Source organism: Cucurbita moschata, unplaced genomic scaffold, assembly GCF_002738365.1.
Source record: "Cucurbita moschata cultivar Rifu unplaced genomic scaffold, Cmos_1.0 Cmo_Scf00025, whole genome shotgun sequence".
NCBI lineage: Eukaryota > Viridiplantae > Streptophyta > Magnoliopsida > Cucurbitales > Cucurbitaceae > Cucurbita > Cucurbita moschata.
In genome coordinates, this window is record NW_019268541.1 from 732,583 (window position 1) to 749,417 (window position 16,835).

Sequence of the window (16,835 nt, forward strand, 5' to 3'; positions counted from 1 at the left end):
GGGGGGGGGGGGGGGGGCAAAATAAAGGGTAAAGAAAGATATGTTCAACTTACCACATAAAAGGCACCCAGCAAAACAAGTAAGAAAAGAGCAATAATAGATGTCGCAAAAGGTAAAACTAGCAGCCTTTTACGGATTTGGGACTTGAGAGAAGGCTTTTCAACGGGCTCCTTTTCCTTCTTTTTATTCCTTCTTGAGGGACGTTCTTTAACTTTATCTTCACTTTTTTCAGGCTTCACCACATCACGTTGTGCAACAGTGGCATCAGGGATGGTATCGCCCACCTTAATTGTCAGACCCAAGGACCAGTATTAGAACTATTTCGATGGTCTTTTAAGAAGAAGAAGAAGAAGAAAGGACAAACCATAGACATGACCAACATCATGGGAATAAAATTTGCTTACTTCTTGTGCATCCAGCGCTTCACCAGGCATCTGAAACTTAACAGACCGAGTAAAAACTTCAAAGGCTTGAGAAAGTGCAATTCCAGACATAATGCATGCTGCTGGGGCAAGTACAAGCATAAGACGCACCTGTAGTATCATCCAAATACAGATATGTTAAAAGGTAAATGATGGGCATTAAATAATTAAATTTTCATTTTGGATATCAGAAAATGATTCTGACCATGACCCCAGAGAAGTACACTGCTGTTGCAATGTAGAGAATTACGAATGAGCTAGCATCAGATAATGGCGAAAAGCATGCCTATCAAAAGAAGGAACCTTGGTAAGATTTCAGATGATTGAAACATTTGAAAAAGAACAAATACACTAAAAAAATACGTACAATGATACCAGCTGGAACCAAGAATGCCAAAACGTTGATGTCCATAAAGTAAGAAGGCCAAGTAGGTGGTTGATGCTCACTAACACTAGCAATTATTGGAATGTACTTGCTAGCATAAGTTCTGTTCGATTGGAGCAACAATATATGAGTGGAGTGTTTCAGGAAATAAAGATAGAAAATAAAATATTAGATCATTAACGTAGACTGTAAAGAGACACTTCCTCATGCCAATGATATCATCGATAACTATTCCTGAAAATATAACAGTTACTTCCAAAAAGAAAGGGGAGGAAAATAAAAGGAAAAAGTTGAAATGTTTAAGTGCTAAAGCGTTAAAGTGGAACACAAGTGCACAACTCATGTTTTACATACCAATAACTCAAGGATAGACAAAGGCCAAAAAAACAAATAAGATACGTAGGATCAACTGTGTGTTGCATAAGAATAGCAGCCAAGAGATCAGATGTACCAATTTGCATAATTGTTTATATATATATATATGAAGGATCAAATCTCAGCTACATCACTATCAAATATGATCCATTCAACTATCAGAAAATTCATTAATAAATTAAAATAAAGACATGATTCTGTGAGCTGGTTTCTTACGGATCTAGAAGGCTCAAACTACGCCCACTCCACCCCATGGTTGGGCTGGAAGCAACAAGAGCTACAAGAACTACAACGGCAGCACAACAAACTACCCTGAAGAATGAAAAAAGAAGATGGAGGTCAATTACACATTCCTCCTGCAACGGCCTCAGCAGTGGGGTTTTGGGAGCTTATTTTTGTGGGGGGAAAGAGAGCATAGAAAGCTTACAGCCCGATCGATACGACGAGAGTAACAGCTACTTTAAACATCTTCTGGGAGAGAATTCCCTTGATATAATAAACAAGAGCCACCACATGGATAATGATGAAAACCTAAAACAAAACCAGGAACGTTAAGGAAACAAGTCATCAACAAAACGATTTTAAGAGACTAGATTATTGCTGAATTATTAAACACTTACGAAATATTAAGACAAATGAAAAAGAAAACAAACAAACAAAAAAACTTCAACACAAATAGCCATAAATCTTGATATTTAAAAATTTGTTTGTACTTAAGAGCTCTTGTTTTATGAAAGTCATAATCTAGAATACTCATTGTTTAAGGGTACTACAAATTAATGTCCTCCAATAATAACAAAAGAAAAAAAGAGCAAAGTGCAATTAAATGCTTCAGTCATACAACTAAGTTAAAGGCAGTATGAAAACCAAATTTGAGCACTAACAAGACAATTTGCCAAAAATAATTACTAGACACCGTTAATCAATGTACCAGCAACAATACTAACCAAAAATGATGCAAAATGTTCTGATGTCATCACTGCATTAAATCCAACAACTGGCACCAGTGCAGCCAACAATGTTCCCAAGACAACCTGAATTGTGAAATTCGGTATTGCAAGATGAGCTAATGAATCACGCACAAAGGTTAACTTTTTACAGGGTATTATGGTTTTGCATTTTTAGTAATTTATTCAAAATCTTCACAAAAAAAAAAAAAAAATCATCAGGAAAAGACACTCCAAGTTAAGCCAGTCGTCACTTACAAACGGAGCATATGCAATGTACAATCGAGAAGAATAGCGTCCAGTTACAATGCACAAAAGTGCATGCATCGGAATAAGATTAATAATGAATGTGTAACCTCCCCAAGAGCAAACCTGAAGGGAGAGGGACATGAAGAAATAAATAAATAGAAGAAGAAGCCGAAAAGAAAAAGATGAAACTCATGGGAACGCAAATAAGATAAATAAGACTAAAATTATAAAATGATGAAGCACAAATAAAGGTATCAACAGAACAGGAATGTAAGTCTTACCATGTAGAAATATGCAATAGCGTTTAAAGTGGCATAGAAAAGGGATCCCGTATTCAATGTCTGCATTTCATATGCAACCAATTCAGTATGATTAAGTAGAACATAATAAAACAATGTACAGATGCATCAATGAACTTTGCTTCCTATTAAAATAATAATAATTAATATAATAATAAGAATATGGTATATAAAATTAAGCATCTGAGAAGCATCATACAGATGAATTCATTGAACAGTAACTCAATCTGACTACAGTAAATCAACTTCTTTAGAAATAATATTTGATCACCATTAAATTAAGCATGCCACTATCCTGGACAAATTTACATTTTTTCTCATATAACAAAACCTGACCTTCAAATAAAGATAGAAAGTGAAGATCAGAGCAAATATAGCTACAGCTTCATTGTCATAGCTGCCAGCTACAGACCGCGATATATACGATGGAACCTGTAAAAAAAATGAAGTAGCAACTGAACTATGTATTTTCACATACATGCATTGGAAAGTTTTAAACAAGCCCACATTTCTTATTAAACAAACATGATCTAGAATGTATTCTGGTCCAGCAACCTCCGTGCAGGGAAGAGTTTTGAGATTTTGCAGCAAATTTACATTGGGACTTGGTTCATACGAAAGCAACACGACAAATACAAGACATATTGACCATTCCATTAAAAATAGAATGATAGAAATTGGATGTAGATCAAACTTTGTGGAGGTATGGGTTATTAGCAATGAGGAGTAACCATTTCAATAAGAAACACTAACAATCTGAGCACTCAGCCATACTGAGCTTAAGGTCGCTACAATTAACTGATTGGGTGTGGCAAATAAATGAATCAAACTTAAAATGTCCAAAGTTATAGTGAATAGGGAAATGTCAAATGGTTGGTGTTTGATGTTATTGCGAAGTGGAGATTCATAGTTTTACAAATATCAGTGATGTGTAAATACCATGGCTAAAAGAGCTGCAGCTGTCAATCCAGCACCAGCACCTTTAACTTCCTGAGAAATAGCACTGGGGGATTATTTTGACAATCAGAGAGCATGATGTTCAAAAAAATATGGCACGTTGCAGAAATCCAAACCTTTGTTAACAGGTAAGTTGCCCATGAAGCAAAAGCAGAGAATATGGGTGCAGTGAATACACAAACAGTTTCCACAGACAAAGGAATGTTCATGGCATTTAATACCCTAGCAGAAAGCAATAAAGAGAACATTAATCGGTATAGGGCACTAATAGCAAGGATTACAATTTCTTCCACCACGTTAAGAAGAGGCATCGGTAAGGAATGCTTGTCTCCTTAACTGATAGACAGGTGAGATGATTAGAAGGATTGATATTTGTGAATCAATTAATATAAGTTCTCAAATACACACCGCCATAATGTGCCTGCAGTTAGTGTGAGACCGGGATAAACGGTTCCACCAATTACTCGCCCAAGAGGATACCTAAAGAACATTGACGGACGAAACCGCTTTACAGCTGTTAGAGTAAAAGAAACGAAAGTCCGATGCATGAAGACTTAGCTCTGAGAATTTGCTGCCCAACAATGTAAAACTTACCAGGTCCGATCATCAAACCAGTTCCAAAATTCATAAATTCCCTTCTTTGAAAGATACTGAAAAGAAAAACACAGAAATCAACTTCCGGTGCAGTTGTGGATGTAATTTGAAGAGGATGGCATGCAAGATTATCGAGCAAGGCTAGCATACTATGCCCGTAATCCCTAGCCTTCATTGTAAGAAATTCGTATAAGCGATAAAATGAACAAGTCTACGTCAGAAATCAAACCTGAGTAACTCTGTAATTAAAATAAGGATCAAATTCGTGAATAACACTCTCATACTTTATCACCTGCAAATCATTGCACGAAACAATGTGACTAAACACTTATACTAACATAACATAATCAAAAAGTCAACCAAATTACAGACTCTGGACCCTCTATGAACAAAAATCCTCGTGTCATATAGACAAACGAGACAGATGTAGCATTCGAGCAATAATTTACAACGAGCGGACAAAACGTGGATCCTTAATCCGAACCATCGTTTCTTTACTCGGCTTTGTCGTCGATCCAGATGAATAATTAAGAGAGTTTCAGATCAAGAGTCGAGGAGAAATAAGAGATCGAGAAACTTACAGAGAAAAGCCGAATTGAGAATGCGAGAACGCCGATCAAGATGAGAATGAGGAAGGATAGAACATTTCCGAATGCGTCCCTAAGCGTTGATTCCTTGGAGGAAACTGAAGCCGCCATTGACGGCCAGATAGAGGTGTGAGAGCGAGTGCCAGAGGAAAGACCGCGAAACGAGAGTAGGTTGCAGCAACTCAACTGGAAGAGAACCGGGAAGGTACAGACGACTTTGCAAACATGGATTCCCGAGTCTAAGTCCCAAGTCCAATTTTCCTTACCCTCGAAATTACTCGATGGATGGATTAATCCATAAAAAATTACTATTTGACTTTCATGATTTTACGACTATAATGGGCATATCGACCAATCACAAAATTACAACTACTATTTTTCTTTTGAAAAACTACCCTTTTTATTTATTTCTATTTAATTCTTAGCTTTTAATTTAAATGTTTACATTTTTACCATTAGTTTTTTACTGAATACCAATTTTCAATCATTACTGTTAATATACATTAATTTATAAATTAAATGATTTTCCTATTAAAATTAATTGCAAGTTTCCAAATTAAAATTATTTTAAATTAATTAGTTGACAAACCTCAAATAACACAAGTGAATAGTATAAAATATAAAATATTGAAAGTTAGAGATCATATTAAAAAAAAAATTAAATTTAAAATTGGTTACATTTTTTAATTCAGAGAATATATTCAAAACTTAAATACGGAAATAACTTTACAACACGGGGCTACATTACAAAAAGTAATTGTGAATTTTTTTCCGTTTTAAAAGTATCAATACTATTATTATTGAGTTTTTATAAATTTGTTAGCATATTTTGACTTAATTTTGTACTTGTGACATAATTTGGGACTCGAGCACGTGTCTCTTTTCAAAACGTAACACATTTATTTGAGATTGTTTTCTTCAAAACGTTTTTATCTTCTATTGGTGTTTAATATCAAACTAATAAGTATTTCTTGTAGTACAACGACATAGAATTACTACAAAAATTACTTTATTCCGAACACAAACAATTTTATTTACGATACAAGCAAGGATAAAATTAATATAAAAACGAAATAACTCAATGTATTTATCCATTATATCACACCAATATCAAATGAAGAAAAGTAGGAAACAACGAGTTAAATTAAAATAGACTATTTATTTTGTAGATAATGAGCGGTGGGAGGTGGGAGCCACCACTGGAATAAAATGCTTTCTTGGATCTAAGTTTCGATAATAGCGTATTTTTTTGTATCTTTATTGATATTTAAAAATGACGTTTAGAAAATTCGAAGTTCTTAAATCTAAAATTATTTAGTATGTAGACTTAAATATTATGAATTTTCCGTGCTTAGTTGTTTAGTGTTAATTAATATATGTGTGTGTCAAGTAGTATAGTTGTTTCGTATAATTTTGGGAAAAGTCATATTCAACACGGAAAATTGTTTAATATAAAGTTCTAAAAGATATTCGTCTATTATCCCTCGATCATTTTTTTACATAAATTTTTATTTTTTTAATAGATTTTTAAATTATTATATCCCGTTGTCTTTTTAAAATGTATATGTTATATATATATATATTTGCTCTTTAAATTTATATTTTAAATTATATTATTTTTTCGAATGTTTTACAATTTTGTTAAAGCATTGGTTTCAATTTAGGATGATAAATAAGTTTACTATTACTTATTTATTTATTTTTTGTGTTGTTTCGTGTACAATTAGAATTAGATTTCGATATAATTTTCAAATATTATTAAATAAAATTTGTCAATTCTAAATTTTGAATTTAAAATTTATTTTTCAAGCTTAATAAATATATTTTCGAACGGCAAGTGAACGTTGAAGAATGAACTGGACCAGGGCATTAGGGCTCCACTCCAGCCCATCTACCTAAAGTATAATAATCTGGGTCACGTGACTTGTAATTTTTGAAATATGAGGAACACGTGCCACTCCGATTTGAACCTGAGAAGCCCGCACACAACGCTCTGGAGCCACAAAGGCAGAAACCCCTCCTACTTTTCTTCTCCTTCTCTCTCTCTTTCGCTGAATCGGAGCGCCCATGGAAGTCATACTTGCAGACTGTGTTCATCACAGTCTTCGCCATTTCATGTACCGGAATGCCATTTTCATGTGCGAGAGACTCTGCTCCGAGTTCCCTTCTGAGGTTCTACATCTCTTCTGCTTCAAAAATTCACTAATTCACTTTCGTTGTTTAGCTCTTCCGTTGCTTCGAAACGCTAGGAATTTTTAGTATGGGAAATTATGGTGTTGATTTTGGAATCAGTCCGGAGTAGGTCGTTCCGTGTACTCGTTTTGTTTTTTGTTTTTTGTACATTGGTTGTTTAAATTAAAGTGGAACGTTTACGCTGCTTGTGCAAATTGGATATGTGGTGCGTCCCACGTGTTTGATTTTTTGTGATTTGGTTTTACTTACAGCCTTCATCTCCTGTTCCTCCAAAAAAGGACTGTGTTGATAGTTGTTCGCAGCGGCAATGTATCCTTCGTGTATTGTTTAACTGGAAATTTGTTTTTTACCAGCCTTATTTCATGAAGATCGAAATTTGAAAACATATGAGCAATTGAATCATAGTTGATAGTAAATCTCTGGACCTCTTGTTGAATCTCGTTGGAAAAAAATCAGAGTTGAAAGGAAAGTCGAAAATGGGTTTAACAAGCGGCTTAAATGTCCCGATGAACCCCTGGGGGTAGCCATAACAACTCGCCCCCAAGGTTTCTAATTTTCCGAAGAGTCTGTAGCGTATAGATATGAACAATCAAATATAATCTTTGCTCTCTCTCCTTGTCTCTTCTGTGTTAACTTTGAATATTACCTTTTGGTATTTTCCCTTTCATTTCTTCTTCTTCTTCTTCTTCTTCTTCATTGTTATTGTAACAATTAGTTATTCTTTTCGCTTGCGCATGGCTCCCATTATCTGAGTCAACTCTATTTGTTGACTTCTGTCTGCTGATTGATGTGGTTACTTAAGAATTGAATTACTTTCTTTCAGCATTTTATTGATTTCTCGTTTTATTTTCTCAGACAAATATGCAGTTACTAGCTGGCTGTTTTTTGCACAACAATCAGGCTTATGCTGCATACCATATATTAAAAGGTAAGCAGGATTGATGTTCAGTTTTGTCCTATCCATTTTGGGAATTAAGGTTTCCATAACTGAAATTAGTATATTCCTTTTAAGCTTTAACGACTTTTCTCTTGAACTTTTATTATTAGTTTGTCCATGTATTTCTCATCCATGAACTTTTCCCCTTTTTCTCTCCATACTGATATGAAGGAACACAAATGGCTCAATCCCGCTACTTGTTTGCAATCTCGTGCTTTCAGATGGATCTTCTTCATGAGGCAGAGGCTGCATTATGTCCACCTAACGAGCCTGGTGCTGAGGTATTGAAGAACTAATATTGACTGCAATTTTTTTGTTGGTTACCTTCTGTTTTCCTCTTAGAGTGTAAAATTCATTGATGCTGTTATGGTCTCTTGTAACATGAATTGTGTGGGATCAGATGCCCATTGTATAGTTAATAAAGTCTGTATCTATCATATGGTGCCTAGTTTATCTTGTGCATACTCTGGGAGATAATATGTCTGTTGTATGTGTGTTTCTTTTTGCAGATTCCAAATGGTGCAGCAGGTCATTACCTTCTTGGGCTGATTTACAGGTTGCTATATATTTTTTTTTCTGTGTTCTGTTATCAGCTTTCATGCATTAACTTCCCTTCGCTCGATACATATTTACACATAGAAGCAGAGATGTTTTATGTGGTCCATTTTTAATTTTTTTTTGTTGAGGGACTACTACTTATGCTTTAATTTCCCTCCATAACTTTTGCATGGATTTTCTCGTTATAGGTACACTGACAGAAGGAGAAGTGCTATTCAACATTTTCAGCAGGCATTATCTATAGATCCTTTGATGTGGTGTGCTTATGAGGAACTTTGTATATTAGGTATATACAAGTCTTCACTGATCCATGTGAAATGTGGCATGTGCATGTAGTTGTAGGAAGGATCTTCTCCCTGTCTAAACTGATTTGTCCAAGTTTGACTAGATATATTTAGTTGGCTTTCATGATACTGTAGTTGTGCATATTATTTTTGTATGAGGTACATCGTATCTTATTAAGCCAATTTAATTTCCCTTTACTCACTGATGATCCTTTGTTGATTGAGATTTATTTTTCTTTTGGGGAAACAACTATTTGAGTTGAGGATAAGTCAGTTCTTTTTCTGTTAACTATCTTAGGTGCTGCTGAAGATGCATCTTCAGTTTTTGGTGAAGCGGCTGTTCTCTCCATTCAGAAGCAGTATCTACATCATAGATCTGAAAACTTGCAGACATTAAATGATGATCTCAACTCAGCTTCTGCTAGGAATAATAATTCAGACGAAGTCCGGATAAGGCAGTTAAAACACACTCAAAGCAATAATTTAAGAGATATTCCTACAAATTATCAAGGAACAGTTAACTTGGGAGGAGCTGCAAGTCAAATTGTTAATGGTGGTTCAAATATATCATTTTATAACACCCCTTCACCTGTGGCTGCACAGGTATGTAATTATTGTAATGTGTGCCTTGGGTGTTGATGGTGATTGTTTGGCTACATTTATTTGAAAATTGCATTGATAGATCTATGGCTTGTCAAGGTGGTAGATTTTTGTTTCCCTATTCCCGTTCCTTTTCTCACTGTCATGTTACCAAGTATTTAGGCATAATTTTCTTTATTTTGATGAAATAGCATCTCTGTAACTTAGGTTTTTCCTTTAGTGCCTTCTTTGGTGTCATAGGTTGAATATGGCATATTGATGAGATGGTATATTGTGGATATCTATTTCTGCTTCTATATTACTTCTCCAGTTTTTTTTACCTTGCATATTTATCATTTGGAATATATTTCTCTGCCTTCTGACTTCTTCGCTGTTAATATTCATACTCACATTTTACTCATTATCTGTGCTGATCTCCTTTACATCACGTTATGTGACTAATTCGTCATTTTTTAGAATTTGCAGTTATCTTCTATTGCTCCTCCACCTTTATGCCGAAATACACAGCAGAATGGATCTAGTATTAACTCACTTGGTGCAGATAACTGTTCAAGGTCAACTGTAAACTCTATTATACAAGCCCCTCGAAGAAAATTTGTAGATGAAGGGAAATTACGTAAGGTAAAAAATGTTGGAGAAAATTTGTAGCAGGATGTATATCTCCCTCTCTGCTTTATATATAGAATTCATAATCATATTCACGGGTTCATTTTCCTGTCCTCAGATTTCAGGAAGGTTATTTTCTGATTCTGGCCCTCGAAGAAGTAGCAGACTTGCTGGGGAAGCAGTAGCCAATACTAACGTAAGTGCTGCTAATAATGGAACTACCAACTCCACCAAATATCTTGGTGGGTCGAAGTTGAATTCTATTACACTTCGTTCTATGGCAGTTCGCAAAGGACAGTCCTTTGCAAATGAGAATATTGACGAAGGTACTTTTTGTCTAACTTCCATCTGCTGTATGTTCAAATATGCACAATCATTTTTGTCAGATTGTCTTGTAGTCACCTATGGAGAGTAATTTGAATACTGAAATCTTTTACTATATCTGGTACTAGAACTGTACTTTTTGGGTTTTATTTGATGAAAGTAAATTTCCACAAACTTAACATGTTTTAGCTATTAGATTACAGTTTGCACATATAATCATACTTTATTTTGATTTAGCAAATCTTTGGCTACTAATTTTGCCTTCTGGGCTTGAGAACGATGACTATGTGTGGAGTGCTTAACGATTTGGATTGCCTAACCTAGTTTCATGCAGAAATATTCTTGAACTGTGTTAGGTTAGGGTCAACTCTGTCATTTAAACTATTTGATAGCAACTCATATCCTTCACTCACAGATATGTATGAGTGCTCAGAATTTAATGTTCCATTACAGAGTTCATGGAATTAATATTATCTCATCTACATATGTGTTTCAAATCTTGAATTTCTAAGAGATATTGGTTTTTATTTATATATTGTAATTTTGGCTAGTTTTAAATTGCAATGAGCATACAAAATACAAGTTCGATCAAAGTAGTCAATTTAACTACAAATAAGGATTCCAATCTGCAAGAATAAGACTTAGTCATAATAATAAACAATCCTAGTGATTGAAGTCCATCGAAATCTATCAAGAGGCATTAAACCTGGCCTCCTCCCAAACATCCTCATCTAGTCTCTCAACGTCTCCATAATTGTATCGTTCATCTTCAGCCAAATAATCCACGAAACAAAAAAGCTAGCTCACAAGGGTCAATAACTCTCATATATGGAAATATTCATAAGAGTTGGCGACTTCCCTAAGGATTTGCTTATGTTTTAGTAGGTCTGCTGGTGTGTCAGTTATCTACCAATAACATATACTTCAAATTGATCATGAGGTGCTATTACTTATAATTGTATACTCTCGTTTGGTCCTTGGGTATCATTTGATGTAATTATCATTACATTCAATAATTATCATTGATAAACTGATGAGCATCTGATTGATCTATGACTATTATTTTAGGTATTCAAAATGAGGCTTTTGATGATTCTCGATCCAATGCCTCATTATCCGTCTCCAGTTCATCACCTTCTAGTGGTAATAGGACTCTTGAGCAAGGAGCAACCAAATCAGTTGGAGGAAGTCTCACAAATGATGCTAAAATAATTAATGGTGCTTCAGAAATATTAGGCCTCCTGAGAATATTAGGGGAAGGACATAGACTTTCATGCCTGTTCAGATGCCAGGTATCAATAGTAATTGTTGATATATAGCTTACACAGATTATTCGCTGAAAAGATAGCGGAAAATAATTTTGGACTCTAAAAATGGTCTGTAATCAACTGTAATGTTTAAATAGACTTCTTCTTGATTGTACAGGATGCTTTGGATGTCTACCTAAAACTTCCTTACAAGCATTACAGTACAGGCTGGGTGCTGTCGCAGGTATTGTGTGCTACTTTCATGATCTCTTAACACAAATAGTCATGTCTGCCTTCCAGATCAAATTGTTGTTGTGTTAGTTTCCCTCTGCCTAAACTGTTCCTGGTGATTATTTCTGTTGAATAAGGATTCAAACAGTTGCTTTTTTTCTGTATATAACTATCAGAAATATTTTCTGGCACTTGATTTATTTCACTTCTGGGCCTACTTGTAAAACATCCTTATGAAAAGTTATACTTTCATATCACTCTCAATATTCTTAATGGTGAATGGTGACCATTGGATTACATGACCTTGTTATTTGTAACAATAATTAGTTCTATTGATCGAGGGCCAAGTTCTGGCCAATGCTGTTTTATCCTCACTGACTACTTTGGCATGTCTGAATTGCAGGTTGGAAAAGTGTATTTTGAATTGGTGGATTATTTAGAAGCTGATAGAGCTTTCAGTCTTGCTCGCCATGCTTCACCTCACAGTTTGGAAGGAATGGATGTGTATTCTACAGTTCTTTATGTGAGTTCTTTTTATTGGTATCTTGAACAAAATGACCGCAAACCTGCTAGCATAGGTTTTAAGCACTTTGGTGACGGATTAGTGAGAAAGGTATAAAAACCTTGAGTGGTTGTCCGATGAAGCCACTGGACACAAACTAGGGAATTTATGTTTGCTGATCTTGTTATCTGTGCTGTATTATTGGAGGATATTTGTCTCTGTTTCAATTGTTTTTTTATGTACTTAAAAATTGAGATGTTATTCCTCTATGTACTTAAAATATGTTTTGTGCTTACTGCTTCTAGCTCCAGAACTTCTTTCCTCTTCCCTTGCATGGTGTGGGCAGGTTTTATTCACTAATCTTCTCCTGATCTTGTTGCAGCATTTAAAGGAAGACATGAAGCTAAGCTACCTGGCTCAGGAATTGATATCAACTGACCGCTTAGCTCCTCAATCTTGGTAGATATGCCAATTTATGTCGTACATTTTCTACGTTCCATGGGGGGGGGGTGCGCTTGTTATGGTCCAATTTTCAACTACGATTTTTTCTTCCATAAATTAGGCGCGTCAGTTTTTTTTTTTTTGTTTTTTTTTTAATTATTTTTTTTTAAATCCTACCTATGTGGAAATGCAGGTGTGCCATGGGAAATTGCTACAGCTTGCAGAAGGACCATGAAACTGCGTTAAAAAATTTCCAGCGTGCTGTCCAACTAAATCCAAGATTTGCCTACGCTCACACCCTCTGTGGACATGAGTATGCATTTTGCCCTCTGTATCATTTAGTGGACTTAGAAGTTTAGATTTTCACTAGTGCAGTGGATTTTTGGTGTTATGCCAGCTACTTATTTGTTATTTCCAAATCATAATCTTATTCTTAACTCAGATATGTGGCCTTGGAAGATTTTGAGAATGGAATTCAGAGCTACCAGAGTGCACTACGAGTAGATTCTAGACATTATAACTCCTGGTACGGACTTGGGATGATATATCTTCGACAAGAGAAGCTCGAGTTCTCTGAGCATCACTTCCGAATGGCTTTCCAAATAAATCCTCGTTCTTCTGTTGTAATGTCATATCTTGGTACATCTTTGCATGCGTTGAAGGTTCGTCCATTTGCCTATCACATTCATGGTTAATATGGTTGCTTCGTAAGATGATTTATTTCAATAACCTGTTGAATTTGTTCAATGATGTTTTAGAGGAGTGAGGATGCTATGATGATGATGGAGAAGGCCATCCTTGCGGATAAGAAAAACCCACTTCCCATGTATCAGAAAGCTAACATACTTATAAGCCTGGAACGTTTCGATGAAGCTTTACAAGTTCTAGAGGAGCTTAAAGAGTATGCCCCTCGAGAAAGCAGTGTGTATGCTTTGATGGGTAAAATCTACAAAAGACGGTACATGCACGAGAAGGCAATGCTTAATTTTGGCCTTGCCTTGGATTTGAAACCATCTGCCGCTGATGTAGCCACCATTAAGGTAATCTGTTTGCATATCCAACTTGTTTGTATCCTCAGATTTTCACACAAACTCAAGGCATAGAAAATTGAGACCTAAGTTTTTATAACGCATTTTGAAATTTGAAATCAAACTAGCATCTTTATATACTAACTAGAGCGCCGCATTCTGTTTCTAATATCTCAATGTCTCAACAGGCTGCCATCGAGAAGCTGCATGTACCTGATGAAATAGAAGACAACTTATGAGAATTCTCATTTTTCTAAAGGGAAAAGAAAGTGATGGAGAATACGGTGTAACTTATAATGAAAACGGGATGGAATTTGTTTGGCCTCAGGAAGCGAGTTAGCTATACAAGTACCGGCGGGATGTTGGGGCACCTGCGATCAAGTTGGCCAATCAATCTAGGCACTGGTAAAACCTCAGTTTGTGGGTGAGCTCACACACTAACAGAGTAAACTATGTGAGCAAAAGGTGCAAAAAGATGCCCCATTACTTGTACAAAGGGCATGTAATCGTGCCACAACAAATCAGTAATGCTATTAACCCATTCGTTGGTATAATTCTGTTCAGAAAATTATTTCCTTTTTCAAATCTGACCTATTAGATAACTGATGCTTGTCAGCAAGGAATGATCTACCTATATGCCATGACATCGGACCACCAAAAGTAGGGAGCTATTTCAAGGTATAAGATTTTTCTTAGTGATAATTGATGCCTTATTTACTCAGCTATATTCGTATTAACATCTATAAATCATTTCAAATTATTCTAGTGTTTTATGAAAATTGAATTCATATATATAAAAAAGTTAGTACTTATTTCATTTTCTTAGTTCAGAATGTGTCGGTAAAGATTCAAATCTTAGATGTTTAGTTAATGAGATGTATTTTAACAAGTTAAACCAATTGATTGATTTTATCTTTGTAAAATTACTAGACCGGCTTCATTCGGTTCAAAAGGGCACATCAGTCGGTATAAGGTTAAAAATTGCCAACTGTTTAGTTAAATTAAAAAAGAATATTTAAATTAGGTAGATAAATGAGTATAAAAGCATACTTTAATTTGAAGATTTAAATAACTTATAAAGGAAACATCAATTATTGAATTATATAAAGAAAAGGGGAGAAAAAGTAATGAAAAGACTTAGAAATAAAAATGGTAAGAAATGGAAAATAAATAATGAAAAATAAGATTTGTAGATCTCCAATACAAATATCTTAAATTAATGGGTTTTAGTGTTAAGTGGAAAAATCATGGAGGTTGGAGCTCAAATTTCTTTGTTGTTATTGCTTTTTCCCCCATTTCCTTTTATTTATTTTATTTATTATTTGATTTGATTTGATTTGACTCATAAAGCTTCCATTAAAAACCTTCCCTACACTCCAAACTCTTCCAATATATATTTATATCTTACAAAAAAATTATAAAAAAAGTACTACAAATTAAAGCAGGGGCATTTCGGTAATTTTGATCTTAATAAGGACCTATTGACTCGGTCTTTATATTTTATTTTTTAAATTTCAAGTGTTGTTTGATTCATTGAAAATAAAAATAAAATAATAATAAAAAAAATCAAATTATTTGTACTGTCTTTATCCAAATAGAGATGAATGCAGTACACAATTACTTTGTGCAAAAAGGAAATGAAATTTTTAAAGAGGATTGATTGGATAATGTTGTTGAAATCATTTAATCAAGGAGGTTTCCCCTTTTAAAGAAAATCATATTAATTGTATTTATAAAAAAAAATTAAAATTACATAGTTCTTCAACTTTGAAATTTTTATTTATTATAAATATTTGAATTTTCACTCACATATTATTAAATTAAAATAATCAGGAAGCGATCAAAAGACAAAGCAAATGAGTTTAATAAATTAATTTACTTGCACGATAAAATTATTTAAATACTTTGCTTAAAGAAGCTTAAAAAAAATGGTGCACTATTTTGTCGCTTTAAATAAATAATAAAACACTTTTCTTTCTTAGTACAAACAACAAAGAAATTAAAATAATATATTTCACTATTTACACGTTTATTAGTGCATCTTATGATTTTTTTTACTAATAATATTATTTTAAAAATATATATTATTTTTTTAATTGCAAGTTAAGTTTGATATCGGTTAGGAATCACGAGTCTCCGCAATGGTATGATATTGTTTTGAGCATGAGCTCTCGTGGCTTTATTTTGGGCTTTCCCAACGGGCTTCATACCAATTGAGATAGTATTGCTCACTTATAAACTCATGAAAAGGAAGTATTTGAAATAGTTTTTTTTTTTTTTTTTCAAAGAAAAACTAGGGGCAAAAAAAGTGGGAAAAAGAAGAGCCACGTGGAGGTCATCTAGAGAACCACGTGTTATGGTTGTCTGATCTGCCCGCCAATCGGGGAAGACTTAGCGAGAAAGAAACCACGGGATGGCTTCCAATCAAGGCATGACTCATATATTTATTCATAAAATAATCTTATTTTTATCGACGTGAGAAAATTATTTTTGCGAGTAAATTAAAATAATAATATTTTAAAACTTCATGTAATTAAAAACTTAATACACAACGGAAATAAATTCTTTAAATGTTTTAATATAATTAAAATAATAATAAAATTTTGTTTAACCAATGGCGAGGTTTTCTCTCTTTTACCAGTGGCATACTTAAGTAATTTTATTTCTTATCTCAGGGACATATCCGTCATTTCACTACCAATCTCTTCGAATTTCCGAAATCATAAAATTATTCAGAAAGAAAAAGAATAGTGCAAATAATCTCCTCATCCACAGCGCGTGTTATTCAACTCCCACTTTATTCATTAGTAAAATTTGACTTTCTAACGTTCCTTCCTTCACGCGTTTCTTCATCCGTGGGGTCTATGAACCTCCCTGTTAATCACAATTAACGAATCATAATTAAATTCCAATTAATTATTCCGTTTCTCTATAAATACACTAACGCCTCCTCCCTTTTCAACACAAATCAGAAAACCCTAAACAAATTAGCGCAAAAGAAGAAAGAAACAAAGAAGCTCTCTCATCTCTCTTTCTCTCTCTCGGGAACTTAGGGTTACAGATCGATTA

At 34.3% G+C, this 16,835-nt stretch overlaps 2 protein-coding genes across 6 annotated transcripts in view; one reads left to right on the forward strand and one right to left on the reverse strand.

The window, feature by feature from the left end:
- The window catches only part of LOC111461735 (dolichyl-diphosphooligosaccharide--protein glycosyltransferase subunit STT3A-like), a 10,961-nt gene extending 5,887 nt beyond the window's left edge, over positions 1–5,074 (reverse strand). The window contains exons 1-16 of the mRNA XM_023105365.1: positions 4,810–5,074; positions 4,458–4,520; positions 4,229–4,284; positions 4,043–4,114; positions 3,751–3,856; positions 3,617–3,667; positions 3,014–3,109; positions 2,660–2,719; positions 2,388–2,501; positions 2,130–2,216; positions 1,610–1,713; positions 1,399–1,494; positions 790–910; positions 628–708; positions 405–533; positions 54–284 (exon numbers count right to left, since the gene is read on the reverse strand). Of these exons, the coding sequence (XP_022961133.1) occupies positions 54–284; positions 405–533; positions 628–708; positions 790–910; positions 1,399–1,494; positions 1,610–1,713; positions 2,130–2,216; positions 2,388–2,501; positions 2,660–2,719; positions 3,014–3,109; positions 3,617–3,667; positions 3,751–3,856; positions 4,043–4,114; positions 4,229–4,284; positions 4,458–4,520; positions 4,810–4,926 (1,584 nt within the window). The 5' untranslated portion in view covers positions 4,927–5,074. The remainder of the gene's footprint in view (positions 1–53; positions 285–404; positions 534–627; positions 709–789; positions 911–1,398; positions 1,495–1,609; positions 1,714–2,129; positions 2,217–2,387; positions 2,502–2,659; positions 2,720–3,013; positions 3,110–3,616; positions 3,668–3,750; positions 3,857–4,042; positions 4,115–4,228; positions 4,285–4,457; positions 4,521–4,809) is intronic.
- A 1,714-nt stretch (positions 5,075–6,788) lies between these two features.
- On the forward strand, positions 6,789–14,578 carry LOC111461662 (cell division cycle protein 27 homolog B-like). 5 transcript variants are annotated; one of them, XR_002713624.1, is made up of 17 exons: positions 6,789–6,987; positions 7,864–7,936; positions 8,117–8,226; positions 8,455–8,501; positions 8,692–8,789; positions 9,086–9,390; positions 9,844–10,008; positions 10,112–10,319; positions 11,386–11,609; positions 11,743–11,808; positions 12,199–12,318; positions 12,680–12,756; positions 12,932–13,051; positions 13,181–13,400; positions 13,497–13,778; positions 13,955–14,290; positions 14,383–14,578. XR_002713624.1 is itself a non-coding variant. In XM_023105267.1 (16 exons), exons 1-16 carry the CDS (start codon positions 6,883–6,885, stop codon positions 14,003–14,005), a joined length of 2,271 nt encoding a protein of 756 aa, XP_022961035.1. In that variant the 5' UTR covers positions 6,789–6,882; the 3' UTR covers positions 14,006–14,368. The 5 variants fall into 5 exon arrangements, 4 of the variants coding, with proteins under 4 accessions (XP_022961035.1, XP_022961036.1, XP_022961037.1 ...); XM_023105267.1 differs by lacking the exon at positions 14,383–14,578 and having other exon boundaries at positions 13,955–14,368; XM_023105268.1 differs by lacking the exon at positions 14,383–14,578 and having other exon boundaries at positions 9,853–10,008; positions 13,955–14,368.
- Positions 14,579–16,835: the final 2,257 nt, after the last annotated feature.